Genomic DNA, 14,012 nt, shown 5'->3' on the forward strand with positions numbered 1-14,012 from the left:
CAAGATCCCATTGCAATCTTAGGTACCTTCTTCATTGTCCACTGTGCCACCAATCTTGGTATCATCTGCAAACTTACTAACCATGCCTCCTAACTTCTCCTGCAAATCATTAATATAAATAACAAATCACAGTGGACCCAGCACCGATCCCTGAGGTACACCGCTGGTCACAGGCCTCCAGTTTGAAAAACAACCCTCTACAGCCACCTTCTGTCATCAAGCCAATTTTGTATCCAATTAGTTACCTCATCCTGGATTCCATGAGATTTAACCTTATGCAACAACCTATCTTGCAGTACCCTGTCAAAGGCCTTGCTAAAGGTAGACATGTAGACATCTGGAGTACCGTGAGCAGTTTGGATCCCCATATTTAAGGAAAGATATTGGCTGGAATTTTCCCATCATGCCTGCTACAGGAATCATAACGGGTGGGACAGAAAATTCAGCGGATCATTTAAATGTCCTTTGACCTCAGGCGGGAATTTCCGACCTTGGGCACATACAGCTGGAAAATCCCACCCATTGTTTTAGTGGAGGCAGTTCAGAGAAGGTTCACTCAGATGATCCCCGGGTTGGAGGTATTGTCTTTTGGGGAAAGGTTAAACAGGTTGGGACTCTACTCATTGAGAGATGATTTCATTAAAATATACTGGATTTTTAAGGGGGCTTGACAGGGTAAATCTGGGAGAATGTTTCCTGTCATGGGAGAGTCTAGGACCAGATGGCATAGTTTCAGAATAAAGGGGTGCCAATTTAAGATTGAGATGAGAAGGGATTTTTTTTCTCTGAGGGTTGTGAGACTTTGGAACTCCTTGCCACAGAGAGCTTTGGGGACAGAGTCTTTGTGTATATTTAAGGCTGAGATAAATCTTAGATTAGTAAGGGAATCAAGGATAATGGGGAAAGGCCAGGAAAGTTTATATGAGGAATGTTGGATCACCCATGATCCTATTGAATATGGGAGCCAAATGGCCTACTCCTCTTCCTATTTCTTATGGGGAAAAAACTCTCTGCTGGCTGGAGTCATACCAGGCACAAAGGAAGATGGTTATGGTGTTGGGGGTTCCATCCTAGGACATCAATGCAGGAGTTCCTCAGAATAGTGTCAATGTCCCAACCATCTTCAGCTTGTGTCCTTATGCAGAAAGGCTGACAACATTCGTGTTTGGGCTGATAAGTGGCAAGTAATATCTGCGCTACACAAATGCCAAGCAATGGCCATCTCCAAAAAGGGAGGATCTAACCATCTCCCCTTGACATTCAATGGCATTACCTTTGCTATACCACACTCTTATCATCCTGGAGGTTACCACTAATCAGGAATTCAACTGACCAGTCATATAAATACTGTGCCCACAAGAGCAGGTCAGAGCCTTGAGTTCCACAATGAATAACTCACCTCCTGATTCTCCAAAGCTTATCCATCATCTACAAGGCACAAGCCAAGGGTGTGATGGAATACTCTCCACTTGTTAAGATGAGTGCAGCCCCAACAACACCGAGGAGCTTGACACCATCCAGGACAGAGCAGTCCACTTGATCGCCCTACTATCAATCCCTTAAATATTCACTGCCTGCACCATCGACAAACCATGACCTATCTATCATCTGCAAGATGCACTGCAGCAACTCACCGAGGCTCCTTTGACAGCACCTTCCAAACTCATGACTTCTAACACCTAGAACATCATTAAGTTCCCCTTCAGGTCACACACCATCCTGACTTGGAACTATACTGCTGTTGCTTCAATATCGTTGAATCAAAATCCTGGAAATCCTTCCCTAACAGCATGTGGGTGTACCTTTACCACATGGGCTGCAGCCATTGAAAAAGATGTCTCAGCACCACTTTCTCAACGGCAATTAACAATGGGTGATAAATACTAGCATAGATTGTTAAAGAATAAACAAAAGCATCTACCACAGTTCGTGAATGAGATTTCCATATTTTCACTATTGTGAGACAAACTTCCTGGTTGAATTGATTTATTTGGGCTTTTAAAACCTTGGCAATTCTTGATTTTTTTTTATTATTTGTTATGTTCGAGTGGATTATTTGTATCAAGCGTTGATGTGTATGCATCTGGTTTGCAGATATAACATAATGCAAACATAGCTAAAGGAAAGGTGCTTACATCCGTTGAAATAATATCCTCATCAACTGTTTTCAGTTGCAATCCAAGGCACCTTGATATGGAAACCACTGAAATAAATCAGTTTGAAATCAATGCAAAGTTGCAAGGTGCATGTGTTTAGGTTACTGTAAATGCCAGAATAAGAGTGAACCAACAAATCCTTTTCAATATTCACAGTTGATAACAATTGGTAAACAAATCTGTCAAATGTCACTAGCTCTAGCAATTTGTTCCTTTGCTTGCATTAGTAACCAACAATATGGCAGCACAGTAGCACAGTGGTTAGCACTGCTGCCTCACAGGTCCAGGGGTCTGGGTTCAATTCCTGGCTTGTGTCGCTGTCTGTGTAGAGTTTGCACATTTCCCTAGGTCTGTGTGAGTTTCCTCTGGGTGCTCTGATTTCCTCTCACGTTCCGAAGATGTGCAAGTTAGGTGAATTGACCATGCTAAACTGACCCTTAGTGTCCCAGGATGCATTGGTTAGAGGGATTAGCAGGTAAAAAGGTGGGATTATGGAGTTAGGGCCTGGTGGGATTGTCAATCAGTGCAGGCTCGATGGGCCAAATGGCCTCCTTCTGCGCTCTACGGTACCTATGGTTTCCTAAGACACTCCACGTATTGCTAATTATCCTGCTAAGGTGTTGCATTTATTGCTTCGAGAGTTAACAATTCCTGCCAGCCTCCCCTCTTCCACCCTACATCAGTGTCTGCACATCTGAAACTCTGCCTGAATCCTAACTCACACTAAGTCCTGTTCACTGATCAATCCTGTGGTCTCTGATCATTGGCTCTTGGCCCAGCAATATCACGGTTTCCAAATTCCCATCTTTCTTTTCAAGTCTCTCCATGGATTTGCACCCACCCCCTGACCATCTCTGCAATCTGCTTAAGCCCTACAACCCTCCAATCTCTGCACTGCTTCTGGCTTTATATATATCCCCGATTTTGGCCTCACCAGTCTCACTGTGCCTTCAGCTGCCTGGATTCCAAGTTTTGAAATTCCTTCCCTATCTCTCTCTACCTCTTTACCTCTCGCATCCTTCAGGATATTCCTTCAGGTCTATTTGTTTGACTAAGTTTCAGATATCGGTCCTATCTCCTTTCGCGGCTTGGTATCAAATTGTTTGATGCTGCTTTTGTGTAGCACTTTGGAATGTAATATCATGTTAAAACGGTTGTATAAACATAAATTGTTTATAAAGTAAATTCTAAAGGGCCATTGTTACAAAGTTGGGTAACCAAAGGGAAGCCTTAACAGCTGGTAGAGTTGTCTTGTAGAATCAGTCAATGGGGGGAATTCTCCCATTGCCGCGGGAATCTTAGTGGGTCGCAAAGCTCCATTGACTTCGGACGAGATTCTCTGGTTTTGGGGCGAACGCAGTCAGAGAATCCCACCCAATGGGTCTAATTTTTAACCATTTTCAGGCATAAAAACTTGGTAAAGTCGAGCATGAGATGAGTAGCACGGTCCGCGCCCTCCTCCACACCAGTTCCCCCTTTACCAAAGCCCGAAAATGGCTGCGATCAAGACCACGTCTGAAATGAATCCACTGCTTTTTTTCAAAAAGATATTTGATTCCAGACAATGTACTAATCCAGAGTCTTGTTTCTTCCAGTGGGTATTGGAGAAGCGATGAACTTTGCAGCGTATGCTTTTGCTCCTGCCACAGTTGTCACCCCACTGGGAGCGCTCAGCGTCCTGGTCAGGTACGTCCAACCTACCAATCTGGCGTGAACGCAATCCTGCCTTTTCCAGAATTTCCATTTGTATTCCTTCATCGTCTCAGTTTTCCAGCCCTCCCCGCTCTCCAGATGGTGCTGACCTCTTGCTGGGTTTCTGGTCCACTACAGCACTTTGGCATCTGCTATCGCACTCAAAGAGCCAATCTTGTGCAACACCTCCTAAAGTGGCCCGATATCGATTTGTGTTTGGTTATTCTCCACTTGGAACATTTTACTACGTTAAAACATGCAGGTACAAGTGGACTGTGAATTGTTGCAAGCAAAGCAGTTGAGACTACCTTAATGAATGTTTTTAAAGCAAAGATAGATAAATGTTTGAACAATAAAGGAATTAAGGGTTATGGTGAGCGGGCTTCCACACTGGAACTTCCTCTGTGAATGTTGCAGATTTATCTACAGCATATGGATTGCAGAGGTTGAACTTTCTCAAGGTGCAGCTATGGATGGGCAATAAATACTGCCCCTCTGGTGTTGCCCACGTCCGCAAAATAATGGTGAGCGGGTAAGTGGAGCTGAGTCCACAAAAAGATCAGCCATGATCTTATTGAATGGCGGAGCAGTCTCGAGGGGCCAGATGGCCTACTCCTGCTCCTAGTTCTTGTGTCCTTATAATCCAGTGTGGAAGCCATTACAGTCAAGACAAACCTCTGACATACGGCACTCCCTCAGTGCTGGCCAGAGCGGCAGAGGCAGGTGTGCTCAGTGCAAAACACTATTGGCCATGTTGCAGGGAGGCCCTGGCTCATTGGCCAAATAACCTGCCCAAGTCCGAAGAAGCCAATCTGGCGCGCACACCATCCCAACTGACGGATTACTCCACCAATGCTTGCTGTTGTTTTGAACAGCACTAGATATCCCTGTTGCTCCTTTCTTGCTTACCTCAGGGACTTCTGTCTGAGTGTTGTTGGGTGCTGCTTTCATCACTCTTCCTCAGACTTGGCTGGAGGTTGCTGGGAGTAAGATCAAGCAAAGGGCAAAGTGCCTCTATGTTTACTTTACACCCACAAGGCCCTTGGCCTCCCAGCCCCTCCTCTGAATCCTTCGGTTTCTGGCCCTGGCCATTCCTTTCCAGCCTCTCCTTGAAATCCCTCGGTGATGGTGTCCGTAGCCTTGGCCCTTCCCTTCCATCCTCTCCTCCAAGTCTTCCCTCAACTGGATGATGAATGTGGGTTTGGCCCCTGGTCCATCATGACCTCTCCATAGTCCATCGATATTGGTCTGGTCCTGGCTCTTGTCACTCCCAACCTTCCCCCTCTCCCTCCACTCCGGGACAATGGTGTTACCCTGGCCCTTCCTGAACACAGCAGCCCACCCTTGGCCTGAAGAGTCTGCTTTGAGTTTTGACTATTTCCACATGAATGGTCATTTAGAATTTTGACATTGTTGTCTTACTCTTTACAACTCACCACATAAAGAAGCATCCTTCAGCGCAGCACGGTGGCACAGTGGTTAGCACTGCTGTCTCACAGTGCCAGGGACCCGGGTTCAATTTCAGGCTTGGGTCAGTGTCTGTGTGGAGTCTGCACATTCTCCCTGTGTCTGCACAGATTTCCTCCAGGTGCTCTGGTTTCCTCCCACAGTCCGAAAGACGTGCTGGTTAGGTATATTAGCCATGCGAAATTCTCCCTCAGTGTACCCCAACAAGCGACGAGGGGAATTTCACCGTAACTTCATTGCAGTATTAATGTAAGCCTACTTGTGACTAATAAATAAATAAATCTTAAATTAAGCCATATTATTGACAGGTTCTAGTCTGATGTAGGATCTGTTTTAAATGTAATGAAACGAGTTAAAACCACCATTTTATAAACATTAAACTTTCCTCTAATTAATGTTAAACTGTGAATCTATATATTTCTTTAGACAAGTGCATATCGACTCATTCTTACTGCTGAGCAATATTTCTTTCATTAATAAATGAGAAAGCACAATAATCTTTAACTGAGAGGATACTGATTTCTTCAGTGTTGCTATAAGTCACTTTCCACAGCTTTATTTCAGTCGCATTGCCAAGATTGACTCAATATATTGGAAGATTTTTGTCAGAGGAATATAAATTATTCCATGAACTCCTGAACCTGTAGCTAGACGAGATAATTGGAATGGTGTGAGATGTAATGATGGTGCAAGCAAAGAAATTACTCCACCATCCGTGGCTTAGTCAGTATTGACCCCTCCTCCGTTGAGTTGATGGTGTGGCCCAGGTCCCACTTTGCTTGCCAATTGGTTTCTCGAGTGTTTTTCACAATGTCACAAAAGCGCTTCCCTCAGCTACTGTGAAGTACTTGTGTCGTCAGTTGTTGTTATGCAGGGAATTCTGACAACCAGTTTGCACTTGGCAAGGTTCGCCAGGAGGTAAATGGCAAAGTCGCCATCGTCTCTGATGACCATAGGCTGACTGGTGGTGGTTTAACCTGAGGATCACCACACCTCAGGCAAGGAGCAAGGTTGAGAAGGTGGAGCCTTCATGAATAACCTCGGCTGGAATGGGAACTGAACCTGCGCTGTTGCTGTCACTCTGCATCACGAACCGGCTGTCCATCTAAATGAGCTAAACCAACTAATAGGACCAAATGCAGGAACTGGAGGCAGAATTGAGTGCTACAACTCCTTTTTAACGTTCCAAAATGAATTTTCAATCCTGTTAGTTTCTTAGAAACACCTGTTAAAAAAGACCCTTACAGCAGATTCACTTCATGTCACAAAAACTGAACCACATTGGCATGATGTCAGCATTGGATCAATTAAAAATTGCAAACATTCAACATACATTAATATTAACCACAAAGAGCATAAAGTAAAGACTTTTTTTATTCATTTGTGGGACATGGGTTCGCTGGCTGGCCATCATTTATTGCCCATCCCTAGTTGCCCTTGGAGGGCAGTTGAGAGTCAACCACATTTCTGTGGCTCGGGCATCACATGTAGGCCAGACCAGGTAAGGACAGTGGATTTCCTTCTCTAAAGGACATTAATGAACCAGGTGGGCTTTTCTGACAATGGTTCCATGGTCATCAGTAGATTCTTAATTCCTGTTTTCTTTTATATTGAATTCAAATTCCACATTCTGTCGTGATGGGATTTGAACCCAGTCCCCAGAACATTAGCTGAGTTTCTGGATTAATTGTCTAGTGATAATACCACTAGGCCACTGCGTACCCATAACTGATGAGTGAATCACAAAAGGAGGGGTGAAAATATAGAGGAAGGGGGTTAACTGGGCTAATAAGGGAGGGCCCACAAAGAGGTGAAATACCAAAGCCCACAATTTCTTCCCTTCATCCAGATTAATCTGGAAGTGATAGGAGTAGCAGCAAATAAGTCAAACTCTCCCTGGGGTACTTTTATCAAGAACTTCCCTTCTGACCCAACACAGCAACCCCCACCCCCAAACATCCTGCAGTCCAATCACACAACAATTCCTCCTCTGACACTATACTCTACACTGCCAATCACCCCTTCCCACCTCATCCCTTCCCCAAATCAAACTGGAGATGGCCTAGTTGATGTTTGTTTATTCCAGTAAGATGTTTGGAATCCCTTTTTGTTGCTGATTTTCTTTCTTTATTCTGCCTCCCTCCCCACTCCCATGTCCAGTGCTGTGTTGTCTTCTTACCTTCTGCAAGAGAGTCTGAACCTGTTGGGGAAGATGGGATGTGTGCTCTGCATTCTGGGGTCAACCGTCATGGTGATCCATGCACCTCAAGAGGAGGAGATCAAAACACTGGAAGAAATGGCACTGAAACTCAAGGAACCAGGTTAGTTTGGGAATGAATTTCAAGTGATTGTTGTTTCAGTGGGGGAAACATTTTGGGCTTAGTGATCATCATTCCATAGGATTTCAGGTAGTTATGGATAAGGACAAGATGGTCCTTGGGTGAGGGTGGTTAATTGGACAAGGGCCAAATACATCCAAATTAGACAGGAACTGGGGAATGGGGATTGGGAGTGGGTATTTGAGGGCAAATCCACGTCTGGTATGTGGGAAGCTTTTAAAGGCCAGTCGATAGACTGATGTGGAGTTGCCAGCATTGGCCTGCGGTGAGCATCAGTAGTCTCACAGCATCAGGTTAAAGTCCTACAGGTTTATTTGGTAGCACAAGCTTTTGGAGCATTGCCTCTTCATCAGACGACCTAATGAAGGGGCAATGCTCTCAAAACTCGTGCTACCAAATAAACCTGTTGGATTTTAACCCGGTGTTGTGAGACTACTTACTGTTGATAGAAGTGCAGGACAGGCATATCTCGCAAAAATGAAGGAAAATTGTAAGCTTAGTCGAAAGGAAAATGAAGCATAAGATAGGTTGAGGCATCTAAAAGCTGACAAAGCCCCTGAGGAGTATAGAGAGTAGGAAAGGACTTGAAAGTGGAATTAGGAGGGCTAAAAGGGGCCACGAAATATCTTCAGCAATCAGTGTCGAGGAGAATCCCAAGGCTTTTTAATGCACATATTAGGAGCAAGGGAAAGAGGAGGTCCACTAAAGGACAATGCAGGGAAGTTATGCATGGAGCTACAGGAAGTGGGTGAGATCCTTAATGAGTACTTTGTATTGGTATTCAAGGAGAAGGACATGATGGATGTTGACGTCAGGGATAGGTATGTGAATGCTCTAGAGAATGTCAATTTATCAAAGGAGGAAGTGTTGGGTATCCTAAATTGCATTAAGGTAGACAAGTCCCCGGGGCTAAATGGGACCTATCCCAGATTACTGCGGGAGGCAATAGCTGGGGCCTGAACAGGTTTCTTCACTTCCTCTTTGACCACAATCAAAGTGCCAGAGGACTGGAGAATAGCCAATGTTGTTCCCTTGTTTAAGAAAGGAAGCTGGGATAATCCAGGAAATTATAGGCCGGTGTGCCTGATGTCTGTGGTGGGGATGTTTTTGAAGAAGATACTGAGGGACAGGATATCTGCACATTTGGAGGAAATGGACTAGTTAGTGACAGGCAGCACGGTTTTGTATGGGGAAGGTCACGTCTCACCAACTTGGCTGAGTTTTTTGAAGAGGTATCAAAGATAATTGAAGAGGGAAGGGCTGTGGATGTAGTTTTTATGGACTTTAATAAGACATTTGATAGGATTCCACATGGCAGACTTGTACAAAAACTAAAATCACATGGGATTTGGGATGGGCTGACTAGCTGGATACAGAACTGGTTTTGTCATAGAACACAATAAGAAGTCTCACAACACCAGGTTAAAGTCCAACAGGTTTATTTGGTAGAAAACGCCACTAGCTTTCGGGGCTTTGCCCCTTCATCAGGTGTTGTGAGACTTCTTATTGTGTTTACCCCAGTCCAACGGCGGCATCTCCACATTTTGGTTTTAGAAGACAGAGTGTAGGGGTGGAAGGATGATTTTCAGAATGGAGATCTGTAGCTGGTGGTGTTCCGCAAGGATCATTGCTGGGACGTCTGTTGTGTGAAGTCTATACAAATGATATGGAGGAAAATGTGGATGCTCTAATTAATAAGTTTGCAGGTGACATGAAGATTGGTGGAGTTGCTGATAGTGCAGAGGATTATCAGCGGATACAACAGGATATAGATAGTTTGGAGACTTGGACACAGAAATGGCAAATGGAGTTTAATCGGACAAATGCAAGATATATTTTGGAAGATCAAATTCAGGTGCAAATTATATGGTAAATGTAATTATATGGCATAACCTTAGGAACATTAACATACAGAGAGATCTGGGTGTGCGGGTCCATAGTTCTCTAAAAGTGGCAACACAAATAGCCAAGGTGGTAAAGAAAGCATATGGCATGCTTGCCTTAATTGGTTGGGCATTGAGGACAAGAGTTGGGAAATCATGTTGCAACCTTGGTGAGACAGCATTTGGAGTATTGTGGGCAGAAGGACTGGAAGCTTTGAAGAGAGTACAAGGAAGGTGCACCAAGACGTTGACTCATCTCGAGGGTGTTGGTTATGAGGAGGGATTGAATAAACGAGGATTGTATTCACTGGAAAGGCGGAGGCTGAGGGGAGACTTGATTGAGGTCTACAAAATTATGAGAGGCATAGAGAGGGTGGCTAGCCAGAGGCTTTTTCGCAGGGTGGAAGTGTCAATTACAAGTGGGGACAGGTTCAAGGTGAGAGGGGAAAAGTTTAAGGGAGATGTGCGGGAGCAATTTTTCATGCAGGGAGGGGTGGGTGCCTGGAACTCACTGCCAGAGGAGGTGGTGGAAGTTGGCACATTAGCAACATCTGAGAGGCATCAGGATGGGTACATGAACAGGGAAGGAACAGAGGGATACAGACCGAGTAAGGGTGGAAGGTCATTTAAGTTTAATTAGGACATCATGATTGGCAAAGGCTTGGAGGGCTGAAAGGCTTGTTCCTGTGCTGTACTTTGTTCTTATTTTAAATTCCATGCATGGGTGTGGGTGTCACAGGCATTTATTGCCTATCCCTAGTTGCCTGGAGGTAGGTCACCTCTTTAAACCACTCGTAATGGGTTAGATACCAACTGAACTTGCTGAGTCACTTCAGAGGGCAGTTAAGAGTAAAACACGTATAAGGTCAGTAGGTTTCCTTTCCAAAAGGGACATTGGTGAACTGATTGGGTTTATAACAACAATCTAACAACTTTGTGGTCACCTTTACTAATACCAGGTTTTTATTTTCAAGATTAAAAAATATTGAGTTCAGATTCTTAATGTTCTGGTAGGATTTGAATTTACTTGCTCTGGATTATCAGAACGTAAGAAATAGGAGCAAGAGTAGACCACATGGACCATTGAGCCTGTTTCACCATCCAATGCAATAATGGCCAATCTTTGGCTTCAATACCACCTCTCTGCTCGTTCCCCATATCCCTTGATTCCCTGAGAGACCAAATATCTGTCTATCCCAAACTTAAATAGATTCAACTATGGCACATCCACAACTCCTCAGAAAATTCCAAAGATTTATAACCTTTGGAAGTAATTTAGTCCACGACACTACTCGACCTCCTTACTTTGCTCTTGGCCTGTGGGACAGCTAACCTGGTCTGCCGGCTACTCCCATCCAGGGGTCTGAAGGTATTCAAATCACCAAACACTCCTGATTCAGCACGAAAATAAAGTCTATTTTTCAAGCCCCAATTTCACCACAGGACAGGAGATGGCGGATGGATGGGAGAGCTGAGGTTGGGAGCAGACAATTTTTTTTATTCATTCATGGGATATGGGCGTTGCTGGCTGGTCAGTATTTATTGCCCGTTGCCAGTTGCTCAAGGGCAGTTGAGAATCAACCATATTGCAGTGGGTCTGGAGTCAACAGGTGTCACAGAATACTACAGTCCAGAAGAGGCCCTATGGCCCATTGAGTCCACACCAATGCACAGGGGCGGCATGGTAGCACAGTGGTTAGCACTGCTGCTTCACAGCGCCAGGGACCCAGGTTCGATTCCTGGTTTGGGTCACTGTCTGTGTGGAGTTTGCACATTCTCCCATGTCTGCATGGGTTTCCTCTGGGTGCTGCAGTTTCTTCCCACATTCTGAAAGATGTGCTGGTTAGGTGAACCAAACAGATGCTGGAGTGTGGCGACTAGGCGAATTTCATAGTAACTTCATTACAGTGTTAAAGTAAGCCTTACTTGTGACTAATAAATAAACTTTAAAACTTTGAAAGACCCTGACCTACCCACCTAATCCCACTTGACAGCACTTGGCCCACAGCCTTGAAGGTCCAGGTACTTCTTAAAGGATGCGAGGCATCCCGCCTCCACCCCCCTCCCAGGCAGCTCATTCCAGCCCATCACCACCCTCTGGATAAAAAAGGTTTTCCTCAAATCCTCCAACCTCCCACATGGAGGCCAGACCAGGTAAGGATGGTAGATTTCCTTCCCTAAAGGACATGAATGAACCAGGTGGCTTTTCCAACAATTGACAAAGGCTTCACAGTCATTAGTAGACTGTTAATTCCAGATATTTTTTGTTGAATTCAAATTCCATCATCTGCCGTGGTGGGATTCGAACCCGGGTCCCCAGAATGTTAGTTTCTGGATTAATAGTCTAGTGATTAATGAATGAATGAATGTTTTGTGCCTGCAGGGTTCCTGGTGTTTGCTTGCCTCTTACTGGTCACAGTGCTCCTCCTCATCTTCTACACGGCCCCCAGGCACGGGCACACCAACATCCTGGTCTACATTGCCATCTGTTCTCTCATCGGCGCTTTCTCTGTCTCCTCTGTGAAGGGGATTGACATTGCCATCCGAGGATGCTTCGCCAATCTCCCAGTGTATAAACACCCATTAACCTGGATCCTCATCTGCTCATTGCTGGCCTCCATCATCACCCAGATCAACTACCTGAACAAATCCCTTGACATTTTCAACACCTCGGTGGTCTACCCTATCTACTACGTGTTCTTCACCACTGTGGTTATCACCACCTCTGTCATTCTGTTCAAGGAATGGTACAGCATGTCTGTGATCGACATTGTGGGCACAATTGCCGGCTTCGGAACCATCATTCTTGGTGTTTTCATGCTTCACGTCTTTAAAGACTTAAATTTCAGCCTGAAGAACTTGCCGACGGTGCTGCGGGCCCAGGAGGGAGTCTGCGTCACTCCTATGCTGAAGTTAGATGACAAGCACATCCTTATAGAAAGCACAGACAATGCAGTGTTCACTGAGGAGAAACCCAGGGTCTTTGTTATTTATGGGTGAAGGTTTTAGGTTTATAGGCAATTTCACGAAAATACAAGTGCTACTGTGAGAGCCAGACTTGGGCGAACTGTGAAACTATTTAGTGTTTTGATGCAGCCTCTCACCATGTGAACTACCTGCGCCCAATGACCCAGCGATTTCACTGGTGAAAGGTCAGATCTTTCCACAGGATTTCAATTCCGTCCCTATCCAATCCCATGTTGCGGCTGGAGATGACAATCTGAATCAGCTGAACAATTTCCTCATGCCTCTTAACACTTTACACCCTCTTAAAACCAGGGCAAAGGCCCCTTGCATCTGGGATGGGTTTCAAATGGAATTATCTCCATGATCAGCTGGACTCTGGACTCTGAACAGGATTGGGTACTCGAACAGGAACTGTCAACCTGACCAGAAACACAAGTAGCCAGATGTGTGGGCAGCTGTGTGATTTAACCAGCTTACATGTGAAATTATCCCATTCTCCAATCCATTTTAGTCCATAAGTTTATTCCCCCATTTATTATGAGAGACAATTCGCTGACTTTCTTGTCAATAAGTTTGATCTTCAGATTTTATTATACTGCTTGCACGTGGCTGGGTTCAAGTTCATGAACAGGTCACCCTATGCTGTTAGCTCATCTCAACCGAAGAGGCAGTGTATGTTCACTTCAATGCCCCAATCTAGGGAGGGAGGATTAAACTATTGTTGTTGCTGCTGACCCCCTATCCATGTGCGTGTGTATTGGAAAACACCAACCAGAGTTGGACTTAGCCCCGCAGACCAAGACATTGACCAGTACTGCGCTCCCTCCGTACTGCACAGCTGTGAGACTCTGCACCAAATCTTGGAGTGGGGCTTTAACCCATACAGCCTCCTCACTGGATAAAATCAAATTGCTGCTGGAATCTGAAACCTAAAGAGAAGACGCTGGAAAATCTCAGCAGGTCTGGCAGCATCTGTAAGGAGAGAAAAGAGATGACATTTCAAGTCCAGCTGACTCTCTGTCAAAGCTAAAAGGCAGAGAAAGAGAGAGATATTTGACAGAGGGTGAGGGAATGAAAGGTCAGTCAAAGCCACAAAAATGAGGGGAAAAGCTGCTAATGGCAGTCCATAGAGAGAATAGAAGCGGCAAGTGGCCAAACAACAAAGAAACTGAAATCAGAAGGTAAACTGTGACAGATGAAAATGTGTGGGATGGGTGGGAGAGAGGTAAAATTGAGGAAAAGGGGGAAAGGGCCTTTCTCAATCATCTTATCTGTGTTTTGATTTAAGTCACTCCCATAAAGTCAGTGAGTGCGGATTATCTCAGTAAGCAACGCAACCCTTTCAGAGTGAATCATCTTTCCTCACCAGTGATGCTTTGTTTAATCTCAATATCATCGGATGGTGCTGGAGTGAAATGTTACCGAGGCTCAGGCTTTGATTACGAGGAAAGATTATTTGATTGTATTTCCTAGAATCTTGAAGATTAAGGGATGATTTTATTGAGGAT

The 14,012-nt window shown here is 44.8% G+C and overlaps 1 protein-coding gene across 1 annotated transcript in view; it reads left to right on the forward strand.

Annotated features, from left to right (window-relative positions):
- Positions 1–13,749, forward strand: part of LOC145351714 (magnesium transporter NIPA2-like) — a 28,999-nt gene extending 15,250 nt beyond the window's left edge. The window contains exons 4-6 of the mRNA XM_080201290.1: positions 3,752–3,842; positions 7,476–7,636; positions 11,921–13,749. Coding sequence (XP_080057416.1) covers positions 3,752–3,842; positions 7,476–7,636; positions 11,921–12,537 — 869 coding nt within the window. The 3' untranslated portion in view covers positions 12,538–13,749. The remainder of the gene's footprint in view (positions 1–3,751; positions 3,843–7,475; positions 7,637–11,920) is intronic.
- Positions 13,750–14,012: the final 263 nt, after the last annotated feature.

The sequence above is a fragment of the Carcharhinus amblyrhynchos genome, chromosome 13 (assembly GCF_965287045.1).
Source record: "Carcharhinus amblyrhynchos chromosome 13, sCarAmb.v2.hapA, whole genome shotgun sequence".
NCBI classification, from domain to species: domain Eukaryota; kingdom Metazoa; phylum Chordata; class Chondrichthyes; order Carcharhiniformes; family Carcharhinidae; genus Carcharhinus; species Carcharhinus amblyrhynchos.